General features: G+C 41.2%; 2 protein-coding genes across 9 annotated transcripts in view; one reads left to right on the top strand and one right to left on the bottom strand.

Annotated features, from left to right (window-relative positions):
* Positions 1–3,252: 3,252 nt before the first annotated feature.
* Positions 3,253–25,167, bottom strand: FBXO7 (F-box protein 7). Of its 5 annotated transcripts, none has more exons than XM_081591366.1 (9): positions 23,969–25,167; positions 19,492–19,786; positions 13,840–14,067; positions 12,382–12,523; positions 11,140–11,223; positions 8,537–8,632; positions 6,430–6,606; positions 6,062–6,099; positions 3,253–5,168 (listed from the first exon to the last, which is right to left on the bottom strand). In XM_081591366.1, exons 1-9 carry the CDS (start codon positions 24,088–24,090, stop codon positions 4,779–4,781), a joined length of 1,572 nt encoding a protein of 523 aa, XP_081447492.1. In that variant the 5' UTR covers positions 24,091–25,167; the 3' UTR covers positions 3,253–4,778. The 5 variants fall into 5 exon arrangements, with proteins under 5 accessions (XP_081447492.1, XP_081447496.1, XP_081447493.1 ...); XM_081591370.1 differs by lacking the exon at positions 23,969–25,167 and adding an exon at positions 23,723–23,871 and having other exon boundaries at positions 19,492–19,634; XM_081591367.1 differs by lacking the exon at positions 6,062–6,099 and having other exon boundaries at positions 6,398–6,606.
* The window catches only part of BPIFC (BPI fold containing family C), a 53,864-nt gene continuing 52,563 nt past the window's right edge, over positions 23,879–25,179 (top strand). For 2 of the 4 annotated variants that reach the window (XM_081591351.1, XM_081591356.1), the window contains exon 1: positions 24,397–24,723. The gene's annotated coding sequence lies outside the window, so the exon portion shown is untranslated. Of the gene's footprint in view, positions 24,724–25,179 lie in introns of all 4 variants that reach the window. The other 2 variants (XM_081591357.1, XM_081591355.1) reach the window with 2 other exon arrangements.

The following is a 25,179-nucleotide window of genomic DNA, read 5'->3' as shown; positions in this document are numbered from 1 at the left end:
GTCCCTCCAGACCACCCAATACACAGCAGAGCCCAACTCTGGCCATCCCGCCCCTCCCAGCTCCGTGCTTCATGTTCAACTTCATAGAACAGGTTGGTGGCTCATTTGCTTTTGTGTGTTCAGAATGGGTGAAAGGATGCAGGTTAGGGTACAGTGTAAGCATGTGAAGTCAGCCTCGCAGATACAAGCTGTAACTCAATTATGCTGGAGGATTAAACAGCTCTGAGAGCACTTGCATATGCGTGGTTTTCTTTATCCAAGCGAGCACGGGGACTGGTTACTAATTATCTCCACTAAGTGTCAAAAGTTGTCCTGGACTCCAAGGCAGTCACGAATTAAATCCTGTTTCAGTCTACTATGTAGACTTTGATAGAAGGTGGCACTTTGGGTTTGCTTGCAGACAAACTGGAAGGTTGTGCAATAAGCAAGTCAAACCAGCCCATTAACCAAACACAATGCATAAAGGGCACAGAGGCTCCCTTGTGTTTCCACAAACGAAACATGCAAGAGAGGAGACTCATAGATTCTGTCCAGAATCCTCTCAACTGGCAAGCCAGGAGGAAAAGAAGAAAAAATTTTTGTAATTTTAGTGTGTCATAAAACCAATCTAAACATCCCTTCTACAGTTGTATGAGAGAAGAGAAAGAGAAAATTCTTTAAAGTCTGAAGTATCTTTCATTATTTCTATTCTGATTGGTCCTGCTGCTGCTGCTGCTAAGCCGCTTCAGTCGTGTCTGACTCTCTGCGACCCCAGAGATGGCAGCCCACCAGGCTCCGCCATCCCTGGGATTCTCCAGGCAAGAATACTGGAGTGGGTTGCCATTTCCTTCTCCAATGTATGAAAGTGAAGTTGCTCAGTCGTGTCTGACTCTTCATGACCCCATGGACTGCAGCCTACCAGGCTTCTCCATCCATGGGATTTTCCAGGCAAGAGTACTGGAGTGGGTTGCCATTTCCTTCTCCAGATTGGTCCTACTACTTGTAATTTCAATTTCCAACCTATCATATTTAAGTATCTGCTCTCTTTGGTCTTTTGTTGAGTCTAGAGCAGAAACAAATTAACATCTCCTTCCCTCTCAATTAACATTTCACCTGGTTTGCTCTGGGATAGCAGAAACTTCCAGTGCTATAACCTGTTGGGGAATCCCGAAGAGGGCCATTTAATTAAGATGAAACCTTGTCATGTGACGTAATGAATACTTCCCATGTTTTATCCATTCCACATTTTCTGCAGTCAACTGGAGGCTGTCCAAAGGAGTGTTAACCCTGCCTGGCTCCTCCCGGGGCTCTGTAATTTGGCAGGGTAGGAGAAAGACAAACCTTGGTTCAGGGTCCCAAGTATAGAGAGCAAAGGGGAGTGTCAGAATCACAGAGATATTAAGCTAAGCAGTGATCTCAGGAATTGGAGAGGCAAGGTAGAGTGAGAGGAGACAGAATTCAATTTTTTGTACCTAGGGAATCACAAAATCTACATTGTTGAGAGGCTACCTGCCATGATTTGATTCCAACCATGCCAAACCAGAGCTTTCATTAATAAATGGGGGGGGAGGTTAGCAAGCTTCTGTTAATAAGAATAACTAAAGGGAAATGAGGGGCGAGACAAAGTCCTTAAGGCTACAAGCCAGCAATGTGGAGCTGCATCTACCACGGCGTTCATCCACCACAACACATCACAGTGATGTCAGAAAGTCATGCAGCAAACAGGATACAACCACACCATGACTTCATTCCCATCATTCACCAGCAACACATACAGCTTAACAGTCTCAGTCTAATGAGAAGAATGTGGATTTTATAAGCTTCTAACTATGAGCTAGTTAAGAGGAAAAGCTGTGATGGTGGTTTTAAGAACTCAGAATAAACTATTATGAGAGGACTGCAAATTTAGGTGTGTGACACACACACTGGTATCCTAAACTGAGAGGGATCTGTCCCGTGGGCTAGTAAATCTGAGATAAGGTTGGGAAGTAGCATCTGTTTCCTCGGGACACCAGCACCGGTCACAAACCTCTCCGGGACCACTCAAAAAGGACCGCATTTTGAAAACTCCGGTTTTAATAGTACACGGTGCTTCTGGTTATCACTACGTCCTTCCATCCCCACTACACACACACCACACAGCACATCCGAACAATGCACACACACAGCACACACAGCGCATCCTAACATCATAAGGCCACAAAGAGGTGTGCTGGAGAACCAGTTTTGGAGCCACCAGAGTTTCAGGGTGACTCTTTCAACCTAGACCCAATTAAAGGCATATGGCCTCTGATGGACAGTTTGTTAAAAGCTAATCTATAGCTCAGATATTACAAAATACCACAGGAAAAAGAAAATGTCAACAGCCCTAATCCTTTACCTGTACATTAAGCTACTAAAGGTGACACGGCCTCTGGAAAATCATATTATTGGCTGAACTTTCTTCACTGTGATGGGAAAAAGAGACAATACACATGTGTAGCAAAAAAAAAAAATTCACGTGTATGTAGGACTCTAACATTCTTGCAGCACACAGCATTCCAAGCCATTTCCTTATATGCAAAACCGATTTTTAAAAAAGCAGGTAGATGTTGGCAATATTCCTATTTTCTGCTGATACTGTTTTATTCCTGTTTTGTGATTCAGACTTTAATCTGTCACTGTAGCATGTTTCTATAGTGGTTTGTATGCTATTTGTGTTTGACCTTTTTCTTGTTGTAGGCAAAATAAAACTTGAATTTTGTGTATTTTAAGTCTTAAAAGCAAAATATTCTACAAATGATGAGGCTTTCTTTGCAGAACAAGTACCTGAGCAGCACTCAAAGCACTGTACTTTGTTGTTAGAAGACGTCGTCTACTTACAGGTTAGGCTCCAAGTATTCAAAACACAAGGAAAAAGAACCCAAACTCCACTCCAGAAGCCAGAAACAGGAGTCCCTAACAACCCAATGGTGGCCGAAAAGCGCTGTTTTGGAGCCCAGAAGTTTCGGCACAGAGCCTGAGGAGCAGCTGCAGAGACGGGGGGAAGGGGACTGAGCTGGCGCAGGTCCATTCACCTCACATCCAGTTCAACCGAACTGGCTCTGCTTGTGTTCATTCCATAAATCAGGCTTTTACAAATGATTTCACATGAAGAAAGGGTGCCACTACAAAGTAAAAATAATCCCCTGCAGCAATCTGATGACAGTGAATAGCTTCTCTGATCATTTTCAAATGTCCAAGTAATACTGTAATATTACATATCTTTCTGTAATAAAAGTCAAGACTGCCATATAATTTACACTTAATATTTTATTCTGGTGTAGAACATTATCAATGTGTAACCTTCATTCTAGACGGTAACTGAGAGAGGGGATGTCAGGAACCATATTCCCAAGGCCAACCCTGGCGAGCAAGAAACCTGTGAGCCATACCACCCCTGGAGCTTCAACAATTAGGTTGGTGCAAAAGTAATTACAGTTTTGCATTGTTCAACATTGCTGTTTGATATTGGAATATTCTTAAATGTGGTTATGTTGTACATCATTTTAATGTGCATTTCTCGCTTTATGTTTTTTTGCTAATGACTTATTTTATATTTTAGACTAGGGAAATGATGTTAGATGAAAAGCTAATTTGAGTGATTTTCTTATTCAAGATGGGTCAAAAATGGGTCATCAAGCAGCAAGAACAACTTGCAACATCGACAACACATTTGGCCTAGGAACTGCTAACACAGTACAGTGGTGGTTCAAGAAGTTTTGCAAAGGAGACAAGAGCCTTGAAGATGAGGAGCACAGTGGCCAGCCATGGGAAGTTGACAATGACCAATTGAGACGATCATTGAAGCTCATCCTCTTATAACTACAGGAGAAGTTGCTGAAGAACTCAATGTCAACCATTCTATGGTCATTCAGCATTTGAAGCAAACTGGGAAAAAGCTCAATAAGGAGGTGCCTCATGAGCTGACCAAAAATCAAAAACATCGTCATTTTGAAGTGTCTTCTCTTATTGTAGCAACAACAACAAACCACTTCTTGATCAGATTGTGATGTGATGAACAGTGGGTTTTATACAACAACTGGCGACAACTAGCTCAGTGGTTGGACTGAGAAGAAGCTCCAAAGCACTTCTCAAAGCCAAACTTGCACCAAAAAAATGATCATGGTCACTGTTAGGTGGTCTGCTGCCCATCTGACCCACTACCAAATTTCTGAATCCTGATGAAACCATTACATCTGAGATATATGTTCAGCAAGTCGATGAGATGTACTGAAAACTGCCACGCCTGCAGCTGGTACTGGTCAACAGCACGGGCCCAATTCTCTATGACAACACCTGACCACGTGTAGCACAACCAACACTTCAAAAGTTGAAGGAATTGGGCTATGAAGTTTTGCCTCATCTGCCACGTTCACCTGACCTCTTGCCAACCACCACTTCTTCAAGCATCTGAACAACTTTCTGCAGGGGAAACGCTTCCACAACCAGCAGGAGACAGAAAATGGTTTCCAAGAGTTCATCGAATCCTGAAGCAGGGATGTTTATGCTACAGGAGTTCTCATTTGCAAAAATTTATTGATTGTAATGGTCCTATTTTGATTAATAAAGATGTGTTCGAGCCTAGTTATGATTTAAAATTCATGGTCCGAAACTGCAATTATGTTTGCACCAACCTAATATGTCTATAAAAGGTTTCTGCGAGTCCATGTCCCACCATTGCAATCAGAAAGCAATAGAGGTAGCACCCCAACAGGATGACATCTGTAATTTTAAAGAAACAAAACCAAAACAAGCTCCAGAGTGAGGTAACAAATCAGTCACATGAATGGTAGTCGGCCGTCAGTTGGCCAACCCCTGCTGGGTCTTAGGGGAAATCTGTCACTGGGGCCACCTCGCCCTGGCAAGATGGGGTTAGGACCTGGAAGTGGGCCCATTGGATCAAAACGTGGTCTGAGTGGAGGGAACTGGCTGGGTGTCTCCCCAGGCCCAGGGATTAGTGAATTGATTGGGTCCCCAACATAGGGAAGGGTTAGTCTTTGATCATATTCACCACCGATAATTCCTGGAGGGAGGAGAGAACTGGGAGGGAAAGGCCTGGGGTGCAAGGGGTTGGGGTAGAATGGAATGGGGTGGGGTGATGATGGCAGGAACATCACATGCCGCCCTCTCTGGGCTTCTTTCCTCTGTTTGTACCTCTTCTTGTACAGCTGCAGACAGATAAGAACAAGACACAATGAGTGAGTTGTACACTTGCCCAAAGTTCCGGCTGTCATTGTGCAGACGTATGTATACTTGTCTTTTCCCACAGTACGGAGGCAGACAAAGCAGCTAGTGCACTGAAGGGAACTTTTACCAGTTTCTACCTGCATGAATAAGGTAGTAGCTGTGAATTCAATGCCAAAGGAACTCTATAGTCTTTAACCACACTGCAAATCAGCAATTGTGACAATCTGGAGTAACAACACATCCAGAGAAGGGATAAATGAGTGACAGGTACTCTCAAGACTGCAATCTAGCGCTCTCAAGCTGATATGAATTTCACGTCAGCCTTTTCTGAAAATGGAAAATTTAAATATTTGTTGAAAATATCATGCCATAGAATATAAAAAATTACAGTATTGGCAGGGAAGGGCAGGGGTGGTCAGTACTTAAGTTCACTTTCTCACCTAAATTATGTCCCTAATAGACCTCAATAACAAAACAGATGACTATTTCGGAGGGTGGAACATATTCCTATCTGCCAATAAAACCATATAACTTATTTGTTTCATAACTTACTATTCTAACTAGCCAAACAGCTGAAGACGACTCCAGCACAAAAACAACTCAGTTTTGTTTTGTTTTGTTATTACTACAAACAGGGAGCCTATATTAACTAAGGTGAAAACAATCATCGTGCTAAGATTCTTTCCTGTGTAATTACAAGACACTAAGGACAAAGTCTAAGATAAAAGTTGAAAACATTTTCATTTACTAAAAATTAGCAATGGACTCAAAACAGACTGTATTATAATAAAAGTGGAAAATATGCTCTTAACATATGACTTCACTAGTTATTTCCATGCTACAGACATCAGCCTTGGTATTTACAAATACCTACTTCTTTCCAATCTGTGTCTCGACCTCTGACACTACCATCTACAAAGAAAAAAGAAAACATAAGGATTTTAAAACGTTTCATTCATCCAGCATTAAACCTGTCTTACCTCAATTTTCTAAACTAAAAGAATCTACTTGGTCTAAAGGACTGTTTGTACTTGCAGAGAACACAAACATGAATGGGGAGAGCTTTGGCAGCACAGGCAGAGGTACATGAGGCTTAGAATCTCTTTATAATAAGGCTATGCTATGACTATTTCCTACTGTTTTAAAAAAAGGCCCACAACTTAAAACTTCTGGCCAGCTGAGTAATTAAGACCTCAGTAACAAAGAACACTTTTCTTGTTAGCATGCCATCATGAAAATCACCTCGAAAATCCCGCAGATACAAACACCTCCACAGAAGTTGATCATTTGAAGTAATATAGAGGTCACGACAAACTGCAGACAGAGACAGGACAGAACGAACATCCAAAAGTCGGAAGATCCGCAGTTTCAGCTCCAATGGGAGGACTACCAACCCAAATACATCTGGCAGGTTCAGTGCTAAAAGGAAAAACAGAACAGATCTCACTGAGTAAAGAACACCCAGTTTTCCTCACATCAACCGAAGTGGCCAACTTTGTAGAGAGATGATAAATTAGATGGTATTCTCCAGTTATCCAGGCATAAGTCATCTATAACAAACTTTTATCCCCTGGTTGACTATGTTGCTACTACTAACTCTAAGCCCCTTATTCTCTTTATGTTTTACTAGAAAGACAAATTACTTTGTAATACAGATCAAATGAATAACCACGACAATTTTTAAATACTAGTCAGTAGCCTCCTTTGTTTCAAGATATATTCAATACAACAAAAAATTCTCTACTCAACTACAGAAAATGGATAATTCATTGGCTTTTACAATTGGTTCCCAATGCTGCCACTTACTATGTGCCTTTGGACAAGTTATTTAACCTCCAACTCAATTTCTCATCTGTAAAATGGGTTAATACTACCTCCCTCACTGAGTTGAGAATTAAATGTGTAAATACATATAGAGTGCTCAGAACAATATCTGGCAAGCAATAAGCACCTGAGTGTTAGATTACTATTATTTGATATCTAGCAGGCTGAAAAAGAAGGGAGGAAGACAAATTCAGAAGCAAAACCAAGAAAGGAAAAAAATAATATATTCCAAAGTCAAGTGACAATTATTTTTTGATTATTAGCTACTTTGAATATAGGGATACTATTCTCCACTAGCAAAGATAACCAAAATCCAATACAAGGTTTTAAAATTCACATATTCTTTTCCCTCACCATCAACCAAAGAAGAAAACTATGGTTGTAACAGCCTTGACATCATGCCACTTGAGACCTAGAATACTATTTTTCTACATACAGACAGCAGATAAATGTCACATATCTATCTGTAAAAACCTGAAATTATTTATCAGCCAAATGAGACAGCTGGATGGCATCACCGACTCAATGGACATGAATTTGGGTAACCTCCGGGAGTTGGTGATGGACAGGGAAGCCTGGCGTTCTGTGGTTCATGGGGTCGCAAAGAGTCGGACACGACTGAGTGACTGAACTGAAAGACTGTGGTAGATCATGACTCCACCCTATTATTTTCTACCCTGTATTTCCCCATCCCACTATCACTAGGTTCAGCCATTTTCACTTGTTTTGTTCACCGAAATGAGAGTACAAGCGGCATATTATTTCGGAATTAAAGCTTTAAGAACCAACACATGGTCACTGGTCCTCTTTCCCCTGTGCTACAGAAGAGCAAGTCCTAGATAAGGACCTCTCACCACTTTTTCAGCTAAACCTAACCCACACACAACATGTACCTGAGTGAGAAATAAATGTTCAATTTAAGTCACTAAGATTTTAAAATATTTTTTACTACTGATAAAACACAAAAAGAAAGCTGATTAATACAAGGATTTTGAGTGAATTATAAACCTTGCTGAATTACAGTTCCATCACCTATAAAATGAGAATAAAATCCACTTCAAAGTTAACATTAAGTAAGAATGCATGTCAAATATCCAAAGTACCTAGACACAGAGTCCTAATAAATACCTTTTTAAAAAGCAGACCTAATTTACAGGCTATAGATTATTTATATATGTATTTATTGAACACCAATTATGGGCCAGACCCTATGCTAGGCCATGAAAATACAAAAGTGAGTAAGACATATTTCCCTGCTTTCAGGGTAATTCACAACCTTAGGTGGAAAGAAAACATGTTAAAAATTATGATACAGTGGAAAAAGGGCTATAATAAAGATATGTATAAAATGCAGTGAAGGTACAAAGAAGATGAGAATAGCAATTAAGGAATTAGCATTTAAGCTTAAAAGAGCAGAATTTCACTAGGAGCAGAAAAAAGGGAAGAGTCACATGTCACCCTTAAACATATGTGAACTTCCGATTCTTTCCAGCCCTTCAGCCTGTGATGATTTATCATTTCTCACCTTGCCGGGTAAAAGCCAGAAGAGGATACACCAGCTGGTCTTTGAAGAGGCGAGAGAGTTTCTGAAGATCTTTGTATATCATGGCTACATTTTCCCCTAGAATATTTTTTAAATGAAAAGTCAAAACACAGTATCAAATGGAAAAACTTGAAATGGTGTCCTCTACTTCTGCCAAACCAAATGAAAGTGGTAAGTTTTCACAAATAATTCCACATAAACAGAAATGAACTGAAGTCTCCAGTAGAAGAGGAAGTATACACTGTGTAACTCTGAAGGCTGAATCATCTTTAAACAAAATCTTTCTTTAATGGACCTACTAAAGAAGTAATTAGGAATTTATAAATAAAAGGATAAGTAATAGTACATAGCATATACTAGGCACTATACTATAAGCTATAGTAAAAATGATTTAAATAACTTGTCACATGAGCAGCATACTCCTACCCAACATACAAAGTACATATTGAAAATACTAAATTAATATAATCTGTAAACTGGTGGCTTCCCTGATGGCTCAGGCGATAAAGAATCCGTCTGCAATGCAGGAGACACAGGAGACGTGGGTTCAATACCTGGGTCAGGAAGATCCCCTGGAGGAGGAAAATGGCAACCCACTCCAGTATTCTTGCCCAAAAAAATCCCATGGACAAAGGAGCCCAGTGGGCTACAGTCCAAAGGGTCACAAAGAGTCAGATGCAACTGAAGCAATCTCACACACTTTCACATAAACTTGTAATCTAACAGTAGTAGCTTTCTTCCTCCTTTTCACTTCCTTATGCCTTACTTAACATAAATCAAATAATCTGAGCAACATTCCTATAAACATTGTTCTTAAAAATTAGGTTCAGGAGTCAAATCTACTCCAATCCTAAATTCTACTATTTATTAACTCTGTCCTTGAAGTAATTTAACCTCCTCTAGACTTGCTTCCTGATCTAGAAAATGGGCATAAAAACCTCTACTGCTGTAATGTAGAGTATTTCTACTCCCCACAGTAAGGACCTCCACAGTACAGAGATGAATATACAGTGTTGCAGCCAAGGAATCTGGTCTTAATGGTAAAACCATCTGTACAAATTCATCAGTCTAGTTCATGCATTCTCAACAGAAACAATCCTGCCTCCAACCGAGCAAAAATCTTAGCTATTACATTGGTTTGTGACCCTCCAAAGGGCCATAGTATACAAACAAATATATAGTATATCTATGAAATTAAAATTTCATGAGGGAGAATGATTTGGGAGTTGGGGTAGGGGACTGTGTACAAAGCCTCCTTAGGGGATTGATAATGAAAAAATGGTTGAGAAACACTGGCCTGGTATGACATTAATTGTTCACAGACCATTATAAATTCATATTCTGAGGTCTCCCTTTCCTATCAACTTCAGTTCATATAAGTTAGTCTCTCAGAGTCTGATCTCCCCTGGGAACTGACAAAACTAAGTCTCAAGGCCTTCAAAGTAAATATCTAGATTTAGGTAGCCTACCCTAAAAGACACTGCTGTAAATGCCGTCTCCCTGCTATAATATATCACACCAGTCACCACCACCGAACCCTGATTTTAAAACCCGCCTGAATTTACTATGAGGACAAAATGAAAAATACATCCATAAAGGCACAAATCCAGCAAAAAAACAAGTACTCTAAAAGATGTTAATTCCCTTCCGACCTCATCTCTTCTCCTTCAACTGCTTACCTGTCTCTTATACTTTGGGTTTAACTGAAAAAAGAAAAACTATCTTCTCTGCATCTATTAGTATTATAGAACACAAGCAAAATCACGCCTAGAATAAACACTTTTGGTAAAGTTCCACTCTGTATAAAACAGTAACCAAATTTATGTAAGTTTAAGCAAACATTTTGAGTATAGTTTTTCTTTTAATGATCTTCCATAATGAAGTTGTACTATATGGTTTCCACAGAACACAGTTCCTCTCCATACTGGTTTAATACAATACTAGAAAAATCCAAAGATTTAATTCAGAAATTATGAAGCATCAATCCTGTGTCATGCATTATATAACAGCATCATTCCATAATGATGCTAAATATAATTTGGCAGTATACTTATATTATATACTTATATTTATACAGCATAATGGCAGTATAACTATAATTTAGCATCCAAGACCCTAAGAGAAACAGGAAAGAAATGGAAACTCTATAACATTGTCTTGAATTTGCTTTAGGCTCATCCAGAAATTTTAAGTCTTTGAACATTATCTTTCTGTTGTTTTGGTTTGTTTGTTTGTTTGTTTTTTGCATGAACCTCTTAAACCTTTCGGAGAAGGCAAGAGCACCCCACTCCAGCACTCTTGCCTGGAAAATCCCATGGACGGATGGAGGAGCCTGGTAGGCTACAGTCCATGGGGTCGCTAAGAGTCGGACACGACTGAGCGACTTCACTTTCACTTTTCCCTTTCATGCACTGGAGAAGGAAATGGCAACCCACTCCAGTGTTCTTGCCTGGAGAATCCCAGGGACGGCGGGGCCTGGTGGGCTGCCGTCTATGGGGTCGCACAGAGTCGGACACGACTGAAGCAACTAAGCAGCAGAAGCAGCTTAAACCTTTATCCCAAAAGCTAAATCATGGTTACAATACCTGATTCCTCTTTGCAAATAAAAGATTCTGGCAGCAGCTGCAGTCTTTTCACACTTCTAACCTCATTGTTGATTTTTAGTGTAGCTGAAATAGCAAAAGAAAGATGATGAAAAAGTTTTGTCATTTCATCAACTGCTTCGCTTTTTAGTATGGACTTGCATTCATTCCCTTGCCCCCAATATACAGACACATTATACAAACAAACTGCTCTCTGCTTATTTCCTTCCCTCACAGCAAAGTCCAAAGTGCAAACCTGCAATCATGTTAAGCAAAACACCACTTTTAAAAACTACAGTAGGCACCTTTATATGAAATCCACTAAGTACTACCAACAGCAGCTTATTAATAATTGAAAGATATGCAAAAAGGTTAATAGACAGTTAAACACAATACAATCATTATTTGTAATGAGGGCATTAAAAACTTCATTTATTTTTTATTTAACCCTTGGCAATGAGTCTTCCCTTGTTTATTAAAAGAATCCTGCTAGCTTTCACAGTATCATCTCTCTCTAGACCCAGAGGACCAATATTCTTGACATCACCAGAAGGTTCGTTTTTTAATCCTATACACAAAGGCGCACTTCATTTCATTCTATGAAAGAACCAGTGATGTGCTCATGCACATGTGCACTGAGCAGGACGTCTTGGGCAAAGGAAAGATTTAAGGACACACTGCTCCTTTTGAAACAAACAGGCCTGGAATGCTTCTGGAATGGCTGTCTGCCACTAAGTCCAGAAGCAGCTGATTTGTCAAGAATTAGTAAAGGAACAAAACATCACACACTAACACATTTAGCAGCTATTCTCTATATTAAGTATCTTAAGACTAGTAAATAAAGGTTAATATATTGTTGAAGTGTTGTTGAGCTGTTTTTATAAGAAACTGAAGCAAAAATTACAACCTCACATTCACTATTTGATAGCTGTGACCTTGCAAGTTAGGCTGTGACATAGCAGTATGATTAGCCCTGTATTCTGTAACCTTTTGGCCCCTGTGTGATTAGTGGTCTGGGGATCAAACAAATTTGAGAAAGACTCCTAGCCGTATTGTGACAGCCAATCACTGAAGTAGCTGTAAAGTGTCTGGAGAGAAACATGTAAAGATCCATAAACTAACAAGCATGACTCTGCCATCTAGTTACCTATCACAACAGCCAATCACTGAAGCGGCTGTAAAGAGTTCAGAGAGATACATGTAAAGATCCATAAGCTAACAAGCATGACTCCTCCAGCTAGTTACCATTTATGACGATGAGGTTTCCCAAAGGCACACAGGTGAGCGCAGCAGAGCCACCCTCGCAGAGAGGGTGCGTGTACTGCAGCTTATACACGCCCCCCAACCTCCAGTTCTCCGGCATGGACCCAGCTTTGGCTTCAGTCCCCTGGGCAATGACATGAAATAAAGGGAAACAGATAATGAAGGACAGTGCGCTACTCTCAAAAAGATGAAAAACCCAAGAGGCCCCAAACCTGTCTGCAAATAAGCATTCCATACAGTCCCTTTAATAAAGCTGATCAAATCATTAATAAAACTGTGATAGAAAAAAAATGTTACATTATCCACCATCAAAAGTTCAGTCCAAATAGATAAAATATCAGAGATAGAGACTGAATTCTCACTTCAAAATTTCACTTCTCTGCCTCGCAGAGCCATATCATTATTCAAGCCCAGCTCAAATGCTGCTTCTTTTGTGAAGCCTTTTTCAAAACAAATCCTTGCTGTCATTCCTACCCTCTCACCCCCTAACATTCTGTTCATATTTCTATTGCAATGCTTCTATTATTTATCATAATACATTATAATTTGCTTTTTACTTGTTTCTCTCCCCCACTTAGATTCCTTGAGGATAACGACTATCCCAGTATCTATATATTCTAAATCCTGACTCAGTGCATGGCATGGTCCCTGTGTTTGGTGATCACTGAATTACTCTACTTCTTGTCACTCATAACATGGCCCACAGATCAGCAGCATCACTATTATGTGGAGAATGCTCACTACTATCTCAGGCTCCACCCTAGACTTATTCAATCAGAATCAGCATTTAATAAGATCCCTTAGGTATTCTTACGCACATTAAAGTTTGAAAAACTTCTAAATGTTCTCCTTCGTGAATCTCTGGCATGGCATCCTCTATACATGTATGTTTCTCCTACAATTTAACCAATACAATATAACAGTCTGTTACTTCTCTTTCTCCTCCTCTTGGACAGTAAGCAACCTGAGAGCAGAGACAAAGCACTACACCTGACATTGGCAGATATTTGTCAAACAGATAAGGAATGAATGAATGTAAGAAACAACAACATAAGAACAATGTCCCTCTTCCTAACTGAATCGTATTAAGGTTAGTGGCAATTCACAGAACCACTAACATAAAAAAATAACCCGGTGAGCCATCTATCTAGTCATATACAATCCACATGCACTGACCACATTTTATACAAATTATCATATATAATCTTTCGGGTTTTTTTAAACCATAGATGTCATCAATTCTGTAATACTAACTAGAAGTTGACAGGGAAACAAAGGAGGAAAAAAGGAAAGAGGGAAGGAAACATTTACTGACTGCCTACTGGTATGCTCAACACTGTCTTTGACAGTTTACATTAATACCCAGACACATTTAAGAAAGAAATCTAGAACACAACCCCTTTTCTAACAGGAAACTTTTGTTCTCGGCCGTAATCTCACCTGAGGTATGTAACCCGACTCCAACATGAGAAGATGTATGGATACTATCAGGGCATCGCAGGGGTTCGAACAGTCAGCTGACTGATACAGGATCTCCAATGAGTGTGGCACTTGCCCTTCCACTGACTCACTGCAGAGCATTGGCTCTGTGGGATAGAAACCTGCGCCCTCCTCCACATCCACAACATCTGGAACTGACTCGGCTTCAAAATGCTGACCAGGCCCCGGCTGAAAAGGATAACAAAAACAATGAATTCATTAAACAGACTTTCATTTTTCTCACAGTATATTTTGTATCCTAAGTGAACTGAGATTAGAGCTCAGAGCTAAAGCACATAACTGAGCTCAAAAATGGTACACATTTTCTGTGAGGGCTCCTAAACCGTAAGCCTGCAATCTGCTCCTCCCTCCTGGGTAACTTGTGTGCGTGCTCAGTCAGTTGTGTCCGACTCTTTGTGACTTCAGGGACTGTAGCCCACCAGGTTCCTCTGTCCATGGGATTTTCTCTTGATATCGACTAATTTTGGAAGGAAAGTTATGACCAACCTAGACAGCGTATTAAAAAGCAGAGACATTACTTTGCCAACAAAGGTCTGTCTAGTCAAGGCTATGGTTTTTCCAGTGGTCATGTATGGATGTGAGAGTTGGACTATAATAAAAGAAAGCTGAGCGCTGAAGAATTGATGCTTTTGAACTGTGGTGTTGGAGAAGACTCTTGAGCGTCCCTTGGATTGCAAGGAGATCCAACCAGTTCATCCTAAAGGAGATCAGTCCTGGGTGTTCATTGGAAGGACTGATGCTGAAGCTGAAACTCCAATACTTTGGCCACCTGATGCAAAGAGCTGACTAATTTGAAAAGACCCTGATGCTGGGAAAGATTGAGGGCAGGAGGAGAAGGGGACAACAGAGGATGAGATCGTTGGATGGCATCACTGACTCAATGGACATGAGTTTGGGTGGGCTCCGGGAGTTGGTGATGGACAGGGAGGCCTGGCATGCTGCAGTTCATGGGGTCATAAAGAGTCAGACATGACTGAGCGACTGAACTGAACTAAATTTTGGCTGATATGCCAAAAACCTGAAAATCATCCTAGACTTCTCCCTCAACCTTATAAGCCCCACCTCAACATGAGTAGTCATCCAAGTTCCACTGAATCTATCTCCTAAATCTCTCTAAAATCTGCCCCTTTCCACCCCAGTGGTACTCCACACTCATTTATCTCCTAACCTCCAGCAACAGCTTCCCCAGGTATCCCCGGACTCCACTTTCTTGTCTCCCCAGACACTCCACCCACTGCTGCCAGAGTTTTCTGACAACCGAGAATCCAATTATGTCCTATGTCCCAGCTTAAACTTGCCAGTACTTCCCCTATGCAGACAGCACCACTGGGCCTATATTGTGCTTTGGAACATGACCCTAAGTATTCTTAGGAAAAAAAGAGGTCTACAATCAAAGGAGTATGGAAAATGCTACATGTCACAGCCACCTAACCTCACCCTCCATATCCACAAAATACATTCTGGCATTATAAAGCTCTGAGAAGTCCAGGAATAATAGAAGGCATGCCTAACATTTAACCAAGAACACTATCCTCCTTCCTCAACACTTAGCATCCCCGTAACACTTACTTTTAATCTCATGAGACAAGTTTTCCATAGAGGACATGCTGAGGCACGTCTACAAAATAAAGTCCAAACTCCTATACCCCTTAGCATATGAGGCCCTTCATCACCTGACCCCTGACTCGGTGCCAAGTTCACGTTCTGCAGTCCCTCCCTCTCCCTTCTGGTATTCCCCCACCTCTTCAAGTATTACAATAGGCTATCTTTCTGCCTTGCAAAGGCCTTGATTATTGCACTTCACCACACTGTATTGCAATTTTCTGATTTCATGTCTATATCCTACCTACCAGGACAACAAGCTTATAAAGGGATAGACATGTCACCCACTTTTGTAACACAAGAAGAGTACCTGGCACACAGTAGGTATTCACTAAATGCTTGCTGAACAAATGATGAAGGATAATACCTTACAATTTCATGTTTTTCAGTGTTTTCTAATTTACCCTAAACAAAAATAGGCAAGACAGATGAGGTAGCCTTTTTATACATACTGTAATTTTGATTCAGATTAAATAATATACCCAAGGTTACCAGCTAATAAAAATTTGAAATGATCCAAGATCTCCAGACTCATAGTTTGGGGCTTTTTGACTAATACACTGCTTTAGTAAGACTGAGTTACCTACATTAATTTTATTCAGAAAGACTACTTCCTAGGTATGTGCTCAACTCTTAATGCAAAGCACATGTTTCTTCTTTTTAAGTTTATTTCCATTAGAAAAGGAGCAGAGGAAAGTAAAGTTACATTTTATGAGTAAAATGGTGGACTAATGTAAGGGAGCAAGAGGCTATTCTTTCAAAATCCTTGAGGATCTGAGCCCTGATGGCTTGTAGAGAAGATCCACATTCACCTGTTAAAACCCAGGGGCCAATGACAATCCACACTACCTAAAAATGAGGCTCCTCAAAGGCTCCTTCCTTTAAGGAAGGAGAAAATACTCATTAAAACCACTTACCTGATAAAATTATGAATTACAGCATACCTGGAAATGTTACAGGCTGGGTTCCAGACCATTGCAAGAAAGCAAATATTGCAATAAAGTAGGTCACAAAACTTTTTTGGTTCCCCAGTGCATTGAAGAGTTATGTTTACACTATATGGCACTTATTAAGTGTGCAATAACATTATGTCTAAACCATGTTGCTGCTGCTGCTAAGTCGCTGCAGTCGTGTCCGACCCTGTGCGACCCCATAGACGGCAGCCCATCAGGCTCTGCCGTCCCTGGGATTCTCCAGGCAAGAACACTGGAGTGGGTTGCCATTTCCTTCTCCAGTGCATGAAAGGGAAAAGTGAAAGTGAAGTCGCTTAGTCGTGTCCGACTCTTAGCGACCCCATGGACTGTAGCCTACCAGGCTTCTCCGTCCATGGGATTTTCCAGGCAAGAGTACTGGAGTGGGGTGCCATTGCCTTCTCCGGTAAACCATGTAGAAACCCTTAATTAAAAAACACTTGATGACTGTGGCTTTGTAGTAGAGCCTGAAGTCTGACTTCAGGCTCTACTACAAAGCCACAGTCATCAAGACAGTATGGTACTGGCACAAAGATAGAAATATAGATCAATGGAACAAAATAGAAAGCCCAGAGATAAACCCACGCACCTATGGGCACCTTATCTTCGACAAAGGAGGCAAGAATATTCAGTGGAGAAAAGACAATCTCTTTAACAAGTGGTGCTGGGAAAACTGGTCAACCACTTGTAAAAGAATGAAACTAGAACATTTCCTAACACCGTACACAAAAATAAACTCAAAATGGATTAAAGATCTAAATGTAAGACCAGAAACAATAAAACTCCTAGAGGAAAACATAGGCAAAACACTCTCTGACATAAATCACAGCAGGATCCTCCATGACCCACCTCCTAGAATATTGGAAATAAAAGCAAAAATAAACAAATGGGACCTAATTAAAATTAAAAGCTTTTGCACAACAAAGGAAACTATAAGCAAGGTGAAAAGACAGCCTTCAGAATGGGAGAAAATAATAGCAAATGAAGCAACAGACAAACAATTAATCTCAAAAATATACAAGCAACTTCTGCAGCTGAATTCCCGAAAAATAAACGACCCAATCAAAAAATGGGCCAAAGAACTAAACAGACATTTCTCCAAAGAAGACATACAGATGGCTAACAAACACATGAAAAGATGCTCAACATCACTCATTATTAGAGAAATGCAAATCAAAACCACAATGAGGTATCATTTCACACCAGTCAGAATGGCTGCTATCCAAAAGTCTACAAGCAATAAATGCTGGAGAGGGTGTGGAGAAAAGGGAACCCTCTTACACTGTTGGTGGGAATGCAAACTAGTACAGCCACTATGGAGAACAGTGTGGAGATTCCTTAAAAAACTGGGAATAGAACTGCCATATGACCCAGCAATCCCACTGCTGGGCATATACACCGAGGAAACCAGAATTGAAAGAGACGCGTGTACCCCAATGTTCATCGCAGCACTGTTTACAATAACCAGGACATGGAAGCAACCTAGATGTCCATCAGCAGACGAATGGATAAGGAAGCTGTGGTACATATACACAATGGAATATTACTCAGCCATTAAAAAAAATACATTTGAATCGGTTCTACTGAGATGGATGAAACTGGAGCCCATTATACAGAGTGACGTAAGCCAGAAAGAAAAACAACAATACAGTATACTAATGCATATATATGGAATTTGAAAGATGGTAACGATAACCCTATATGCGAGACAGAATAAGAGACACAGATGCATGGAACAATTTTATGGACTCTGAGGGAGAAGGTGAGGGTGGGACGTTCTGGGAGAATAGCATTGAAACATGTATATTATCATATGTGAAACAGAACACCACTCCATGTTCGACGCATGAGACAAGGGCTCAGGGCCGGGGCAATGGGATGATCCAGAAGGATGGGATGGGGAGGGAGGTGGGTGGGGGGTCCAGGAGGGGGAACACATGTAAACCCATGGCTGATTCATGTCAATGTATGGCAAAAACTATTGCAATGTTGTGAAGTGATTGGCCCCCAACTAAAATAAATAAATTTATAAAAAATAAATAAATAAATAAATAAATTAAAAAAAAAAAAAAACACTTTATTGCTAAAAAATGCTAACCATCATGTGAGTCTTCAGTGAGTCATAACCTTTTTGCAGTAGTAACATCAAAGATTAAGGATCACAAATCATAAAAAAATATAAATGTTAAAATATTTTTTAAAAATGACAAAAATATAATTAAAAAGGTATAAAAACATAATGACAAAAATGTTTGAACTATTGTGAGAATTACCAAATGTGACACAGAGATAGAAGTGAGCAAATGCTGTTGAAAAAATGACACCAACAGACTTGTTTGACACAGTTTCCACAGACCTTCAGTTTGTGAAAAGCACACTGTCTGCAAAGCACAATAAAACTGAGGTATGTCTGTATATACACTCTTTGCTTCTTATGCCTAACTTTTGGCCATTTATTCCTTACTGACAGATGTGTGGGAGAGAATATATGTGAGAAGAATGTTTTTAAAGGTTATCCTAGGCTAATAATGACATGGGAGGAAGATATCAAAACCCTCTGGTGAGCTTATCAAACTTTACACCCATTCCATGAGAACCACAGGCACTCTCTGAGCCATCCTGATATAAATACTTATCACATTCTTCATGCATGTGGAAATGAGAAAAAATGTTTAGCACCACCTCTCTAAACAGATCATTTGTCACATGTCATTGACAAGTGAGTGGACAAGTGACTGTAATGCAATTTAGAGCTAATATTAGCATCTGATACCATACTCTCCCTGTTTCTCTTTAAAGATTCAATGAGTACTAGATGAATTCCCAAATACAATGAAATAAGGAATGTGTAAATCAATTATACTTAATAAATAAAGTAATTACAATTAAAAAAAAATTTCTAGAAGAATATAATCTTCAGTCTACTGATGGTAATTATCCTGACTGGTACAGAATTCAGTTGAGCTATTCAGTATGATTTATGCACTACTCTATTTCTTGTTTTGATATTAATACCCACCATACTGTCATCACTCCAGACTTCAGATTGGGCTGCCTGTCCTTGGAGGGAGTCACCCAGTTGTGCATCCTGTATGCTGGACTGACTGGAGCTGGCGGCCAAAGAGGGTTGGTCATTATTCTGGAGTGAGGAATGCTCTGAAACTGTGGATGAAGGTAAGTTAGGTGCTGCAATGGCATCTTCAAGAATCAAACATATCAAGTCCCCAGAAACAATCCCATATGAAGCCAAGGTCTCTTCATCTCCAGTGAGGGCATCCTTGTTGTTCAATGTAATTGCAAACCGGGCATCGGAACTGCCAAGAAAGATGAATAAGGATAGTAAGAGCTACCTATTGCCATCAGCCCCGGCATAATACATTTGAAACATATATAGAGTACACAGTATGACCCCAGCAACACTAATGAAAACAAAACAAAACAGATAAAAAGAAAGCCAAAGTCTAGGAAAACTATCAAAATTATTTGTTCTTCTCACTAAATGCCTACGTTACAGATTCCAGCCTGAGGGATAGGATCAGTAATTCTGTGTCATTAATCCATGTTTTCACCAATTCTAAGATACATACTTTTTTTATACTTTGTCATCTTTGAAAAGGGGATGTATCTTAAAATTGATGACATATCACAGCTTAATGGACAGCATTTTTTCATTTAGTGAGACTTAAGAATGGTCATGTATGGATGTGAGAGTTGGACGGTGAAGAAAGCTGAGTGCTGAAGAATTGATGCTTTTGAACTGTGGTGTTGGAGAAGACTCTTGAGAGTCCCTTGGACTGCAAGGAGATCCAATCAATCCATCCTAAAAGAGATCAATCCTGGGTGTTCATTGGAAGGTCTAATGTTGAAGCTGAAACTCCAATACTTTGGCTACCTCATGCGAAGGGTTGACTCATTGGAAAAGACCCTAATGCTGGGTAGGATTGGGGGTGGGAGGAGAAGGGGATGACAGAGGATGAGATGGTTGGATGGCATCACCAACTCGATGGACATGGGTTTGGGTGGACTCCGGGAGTTGGTGATGGACAGGGAGGCCTGGCGTGCTGCAATTCATGGGGTCGCAAAGAGTCGGACACGACTGAGCGACTGAACTGAACTGAAGAATGTGCATCTGAGGGCTGATGGCAACAGAGAGTCAATGAAATACATTCTTTTCAAAATACAAATTATATCATATCATCCTTCTGCTGAGAACCCTCCAATGGCTTCTATTTGACCTTGGAATTGGCCTTAACATGGCCTCCAAAGCCCAGCATCTGACCTACCCCACTCATCCTCTCACTCACTGCTCTCCATCTACATGAGCTTTCCACTCCTTCCTCTAAAACAGATCAAGCTCACTGCAGCCTCTGGGCCTGTGCATCTGCTCTTCCAGTCCTTCAAATGACTGACTCTTTCTCATCACCCAGGTCTCAACCCAAATGTCACCTCTTGAGAGATGCCTTCTACCCAACCTCCATCACTCTATTCCATTCTTGTGCTTTACTTTTATTGTAACATCACTAACTGAAACTATCATATTTATTTGCTTATCATCTCTCTTCCACACCCATACCACTAGAATTTAAGTTTCATGAGATCGAGGACCTTGTCTGTCTAGTTTAAAATTTCATCTACAGCACTTGGCAAATAAAAAGTATTTATGGGACAGATGTAACCAATAAACATTAGGTGAAAAGATCAAGATGAAGCTGAAATCAAGGCTAACTATCCAATATCCTTCCACAATAGTTAGCTTATGAAGGTTCCAAAATACTAGATCCACGTCCTAATGAATATTCATAATCACAAAAAGTTAGATGAGTGCACATTGATGACTGAGTATAAATTCATCCCTCCTAACTCAGTAAGAAGTTCACCCTTCTCACTGAGGTCTTACTGAAAGTCTTTTATGTGGAAAAAGTGAACTCGCTCAGTCATGTCCGACTCTTTGCGACCGCATGGACTGTAGCCTACCAGGGTCCTCCGTCCATGGGATTTTCCAGGTAAGAATACTAGAGTGGGTTGCCATTTTCTTCTCCAGGGGATCTTCCCGACACAGGGATCAAACCCAGGTCTCCTGCATTGCAGGCAGACGCTTTACCATCTGAGCCACCAGGGAAGTCTCTATTATGTGGAAGACTACACAAATCCAAAAACCCAGTACTAAGCAAGGGAAGAGTTCAAATTAGGCTGAAGTAATGAACTCCCATCCTTTCTGCATCACAGATTATCTGATCTTCAGACAATAATCATTTCATTACACACTGGTGAGGAATAATTAACAAACCACTGTAGAACATTTTATAAGACATTTATACTCAGCAATGCTAACTTCATTAACTTTTTGAGAGGTTAACAAAGGATGAAGTCCTTTGAAAACTGTGTTCTGTTTATTCATTTTTACAAAGCTTCATTTTCAAAAGTGTTCCCAGTAATTCATTTATGTTTTTCTTTCACGTGTAAATACATATTTCCTTACCAGTTAAAGTGTCTTTGGTACAGAAATTACTCAAGCTTTAGAAACAACTCCTGCTTATGAGAAAATAAGTACCTATGCCTCTGCTTTCAAATGTTTTGATAAATGTTGAAAATCAGCCAACTGTCCAGAAAAACAACATCCCATTTTTAACAGGAAAAAAAGAAAAACACCTCAAATGAATTGTTTGTGGATGATTTGTCACAGCATAAGGTTGGTTTTTTAAAATGATAATCTAGCACAATGTTCATTCAAAAATTGATTTGTAAAAAAGGTAAAGAATTGTCTATTACTTAATAAAATGTTGGCCTCCTCTCCCCTTTAGCAAAAGACCTACTTCTAAAGTAACATATGGTTTTCCGGGAGAATGGTTAAAAAACAATCCTGTTTTCTGGCACTGTGGGGGTAAAAAAATTAACTTCATCAGGAAATGCCATCCTAGAAACTCCAGGCCTCTGAGAATTATTTTATGGCAATCTCAGATCCACTTGCTCAGCAAGGACACTTTAAAAGTAATAAGGTCTTATGGACACATTTTTAAACTGCCCATTTATTATAAAATGAACATACTTCAGAAGAATGAATTCACAAGCTGAAGCTTACATTCCTTCTGGTTAACCAGTCTCAACTGTAAAAACAAACTTGAAAGAGAAACTAACTTGGGCTCTTGAGTAAACAAAGCTAGTCATATTGGGTTTCACATCCTTTCCAGATTCTCCCACCTAATTAAAAAGTAATATGTATACATATATTCAAGATATTTTTAAAAGAGAAGTTAATTTTGATAATTTGTGGTGGGGTAATGATACCAGCATGCAAAACACTTAGAGTTAACATCAAGAAAAAACAATAGACGTGTCAATTACTATAACATTTAAAAGGAATTTTGTCAGTATGTCGTTTTCTCTATTTATGTTTTTAATTTGGAGGGAAAAAAGGGTTACTTTGAATGTAATGTCCTAAACTGAAAAATGAAAGGGTGAGAAGTTCATAATAAAACCTCATTTTACTGAATCTCCTAAAAATAAAATGTAAGTTTATAAAAGTCTTACGAAAGGAGTCAGTTAACAGGTTTTCTTTTGAAGAATTCACCTAAAAAGCCCCAGTGAACACCTTTCGTATTTTTTCTCAGCACACTCAAATTCCAAATCCGCTAGCTCAGTATTTGAAGAGGACCACCCTCACTTTTGTCCCTCTACTTCCAGGTTATGGTCTCCAGGATACCCAGGATAGCCTCATCTGCAACCCCATAAATAACAGAATTTGATCCGTTATTTCTCAAAGTCACTGTCCTCAAACTGCAAGCTCTCCAGGGTCATCATAAGGCCAACGTTTACCATAGTTTGCATTTTTTAAAAAAGCAACATCTTGCCCAGGAAAATAATATTATTTGAAACAGACCGACACGCTGCACTTTGCAAAACTTTCCAGCGGGGAAGTCAAAGTGCCCACAGCGGCGCCTGGCAGGTAAACACTTAACGGAGTTGTAAGCGGACCGCAGGCTGGTAGTCTGAAAGCAGCGGTACAGGTTACAGGTGGCCTCGTATCTCCATATGAGATACGAAGCAGGTTTTTAACTTCTAGCACTTTACAAACTTTTTCACTGAAATATTCCGACAGCCGGAGATGGTAAACTTAAATCCCTGGGAGCCTGAAGAGGTTTAACCTAAGCCAAACCCGTAATTTCTCAGCTCACATCTCAAAAGACTCGGGAATTTTGCACCTTAGCCTCTCCCTGGGTTCGTTTACTGCAAACACAGAAGCGAAGGCTCACCCTGGATGAGCTCGGAGCCCTCGGGACGCCGGGCCATCACCTCTGGAAACCGGGACCCCGCGAGCTGCAGCCCTTGTTCCCGCTCCCAGCCTGGCCCGCGCGCGTCACAGTCCCGGGGTGCGGGCCCCGCAAGGCCCGCTAGCCGCCCCGCCTCACGTGACCGCCCGGGGCGGGCCCGCGCCACTGGACGCTCCTCCCCGCCCCGCCGCGTCCCCACCCCCCACCCCGCCTCTCCGCGGCGCCTACCTGTACCCCCAGGTGGGCAGCAGGGCCTGGCTCAGGTGCGCGCGCAGCTGCCCCAAAGTCGGATCCGCTTCTGGCATCTCCAGCGGCCAGGTCCGCTTCTGAAGCCTGACCCGCAGCTTCATGGCGGCCGCGAGAGGACTCAGCGGCCCGGACCCCCGGGGCGGCGACGGTAACTACGGAGCGGCCGGGGAGCTCCCGCCTACAGCGGCCACTACCGTAGCTAAGGAGATACTGAGGTGTAACCGCCCGAGGACCCCGCCGAGCTGGTCTCTGGAACAGGAGCGCTCCGCCCCTTCTCTTGAGGGCGCCCCCTGGAGCCCACCGGCGAGCAGACCGCTGGCTGCCAACACGGGTCCAGGCCGCTCGGGAACTCACGATCGATGACTCGGCGCTCAACGGCGCCACCTGAGAGCGCGCGATGAGTTCTGCGCAGGCGTGGAGGCTGCCGCGGAGCGCCGGGGTCGCGGCACTGGTGCTGTGGTGTCGCTTGTCTCCGCCTTTCCTAGAGAACGTTAACGCTGAAAGGGACTCTACAGATCAAACTACTCGCCACTCCGCAAGGCCAGGTGTCCTGGTTCTTACTCCATTTCCTCCGTGGCTCCAGCACCATTCGCACCCATCAGCACCTTACGTTGAACCCAGATTCTGATAGTTTCCCACGTTACAGCAAACTTAAAACAATTTGTAGGGACTTCCTGATGGGCCAATGGCTAAGACTCCGCCCTCCCAAAACGGGGGGCCCGGTTCAATCCATGGTAAGGGAACTAGATTCCACATGAGGCCCAGACCCAGGGCGGCCAAATAAATATTTATTAAAAATAAAAATAAAAAAACATTGTAGCCGGTGATCTATGTCGGAGAGTATATTGGCAACCTGTCGCTGCCTAATAATCACCCCAAAGCTTAACCGCTTAGGACAACAAACATTTTTCACACAGGTTCTGTAGATCGAAAATTTGGTCATGACTTGGCTGATTCTATCTTGGTCTCTCGTGAGATTACAGTCAAGATGTAAGTCAAGTACCTTGACCTGCAGTTATCTGAAATCTTGACTCGGGCTGCAGGATCTCAATCGCATGACTGTTGACCTTGTTTTTTTCTGTTGAGGCCTTAGTTTTTCATGCCGTGGGCCTCCCCGTTGGGCCGCTTGAGTGTCCCAAGGGCATGGTGTCAGAGTGTCCCTCACTTCCCTCAGAGCCAGTGATCCCAGA

Source organism: Giraffa tippelskirchi, chromosome 4 (assembly GCF_054371585.1).
Source record: "Giraffa tippelskirchi isolate mGirTip1 chromosome 4, T2T-mGirTip1v1.2.pri, whole genome shotgun sequence".
NCBI classification, from domain to species: domain Eukaryota; kingdom Metazoa; phylum Chordata; class Mammalia; order Artiodactyla; family Giraffidae; genus Giraffa; species Giraffa tippelskirchi.
This window is presented reverse-complemented; position numbering and strand designations above follow the sequence as displayed.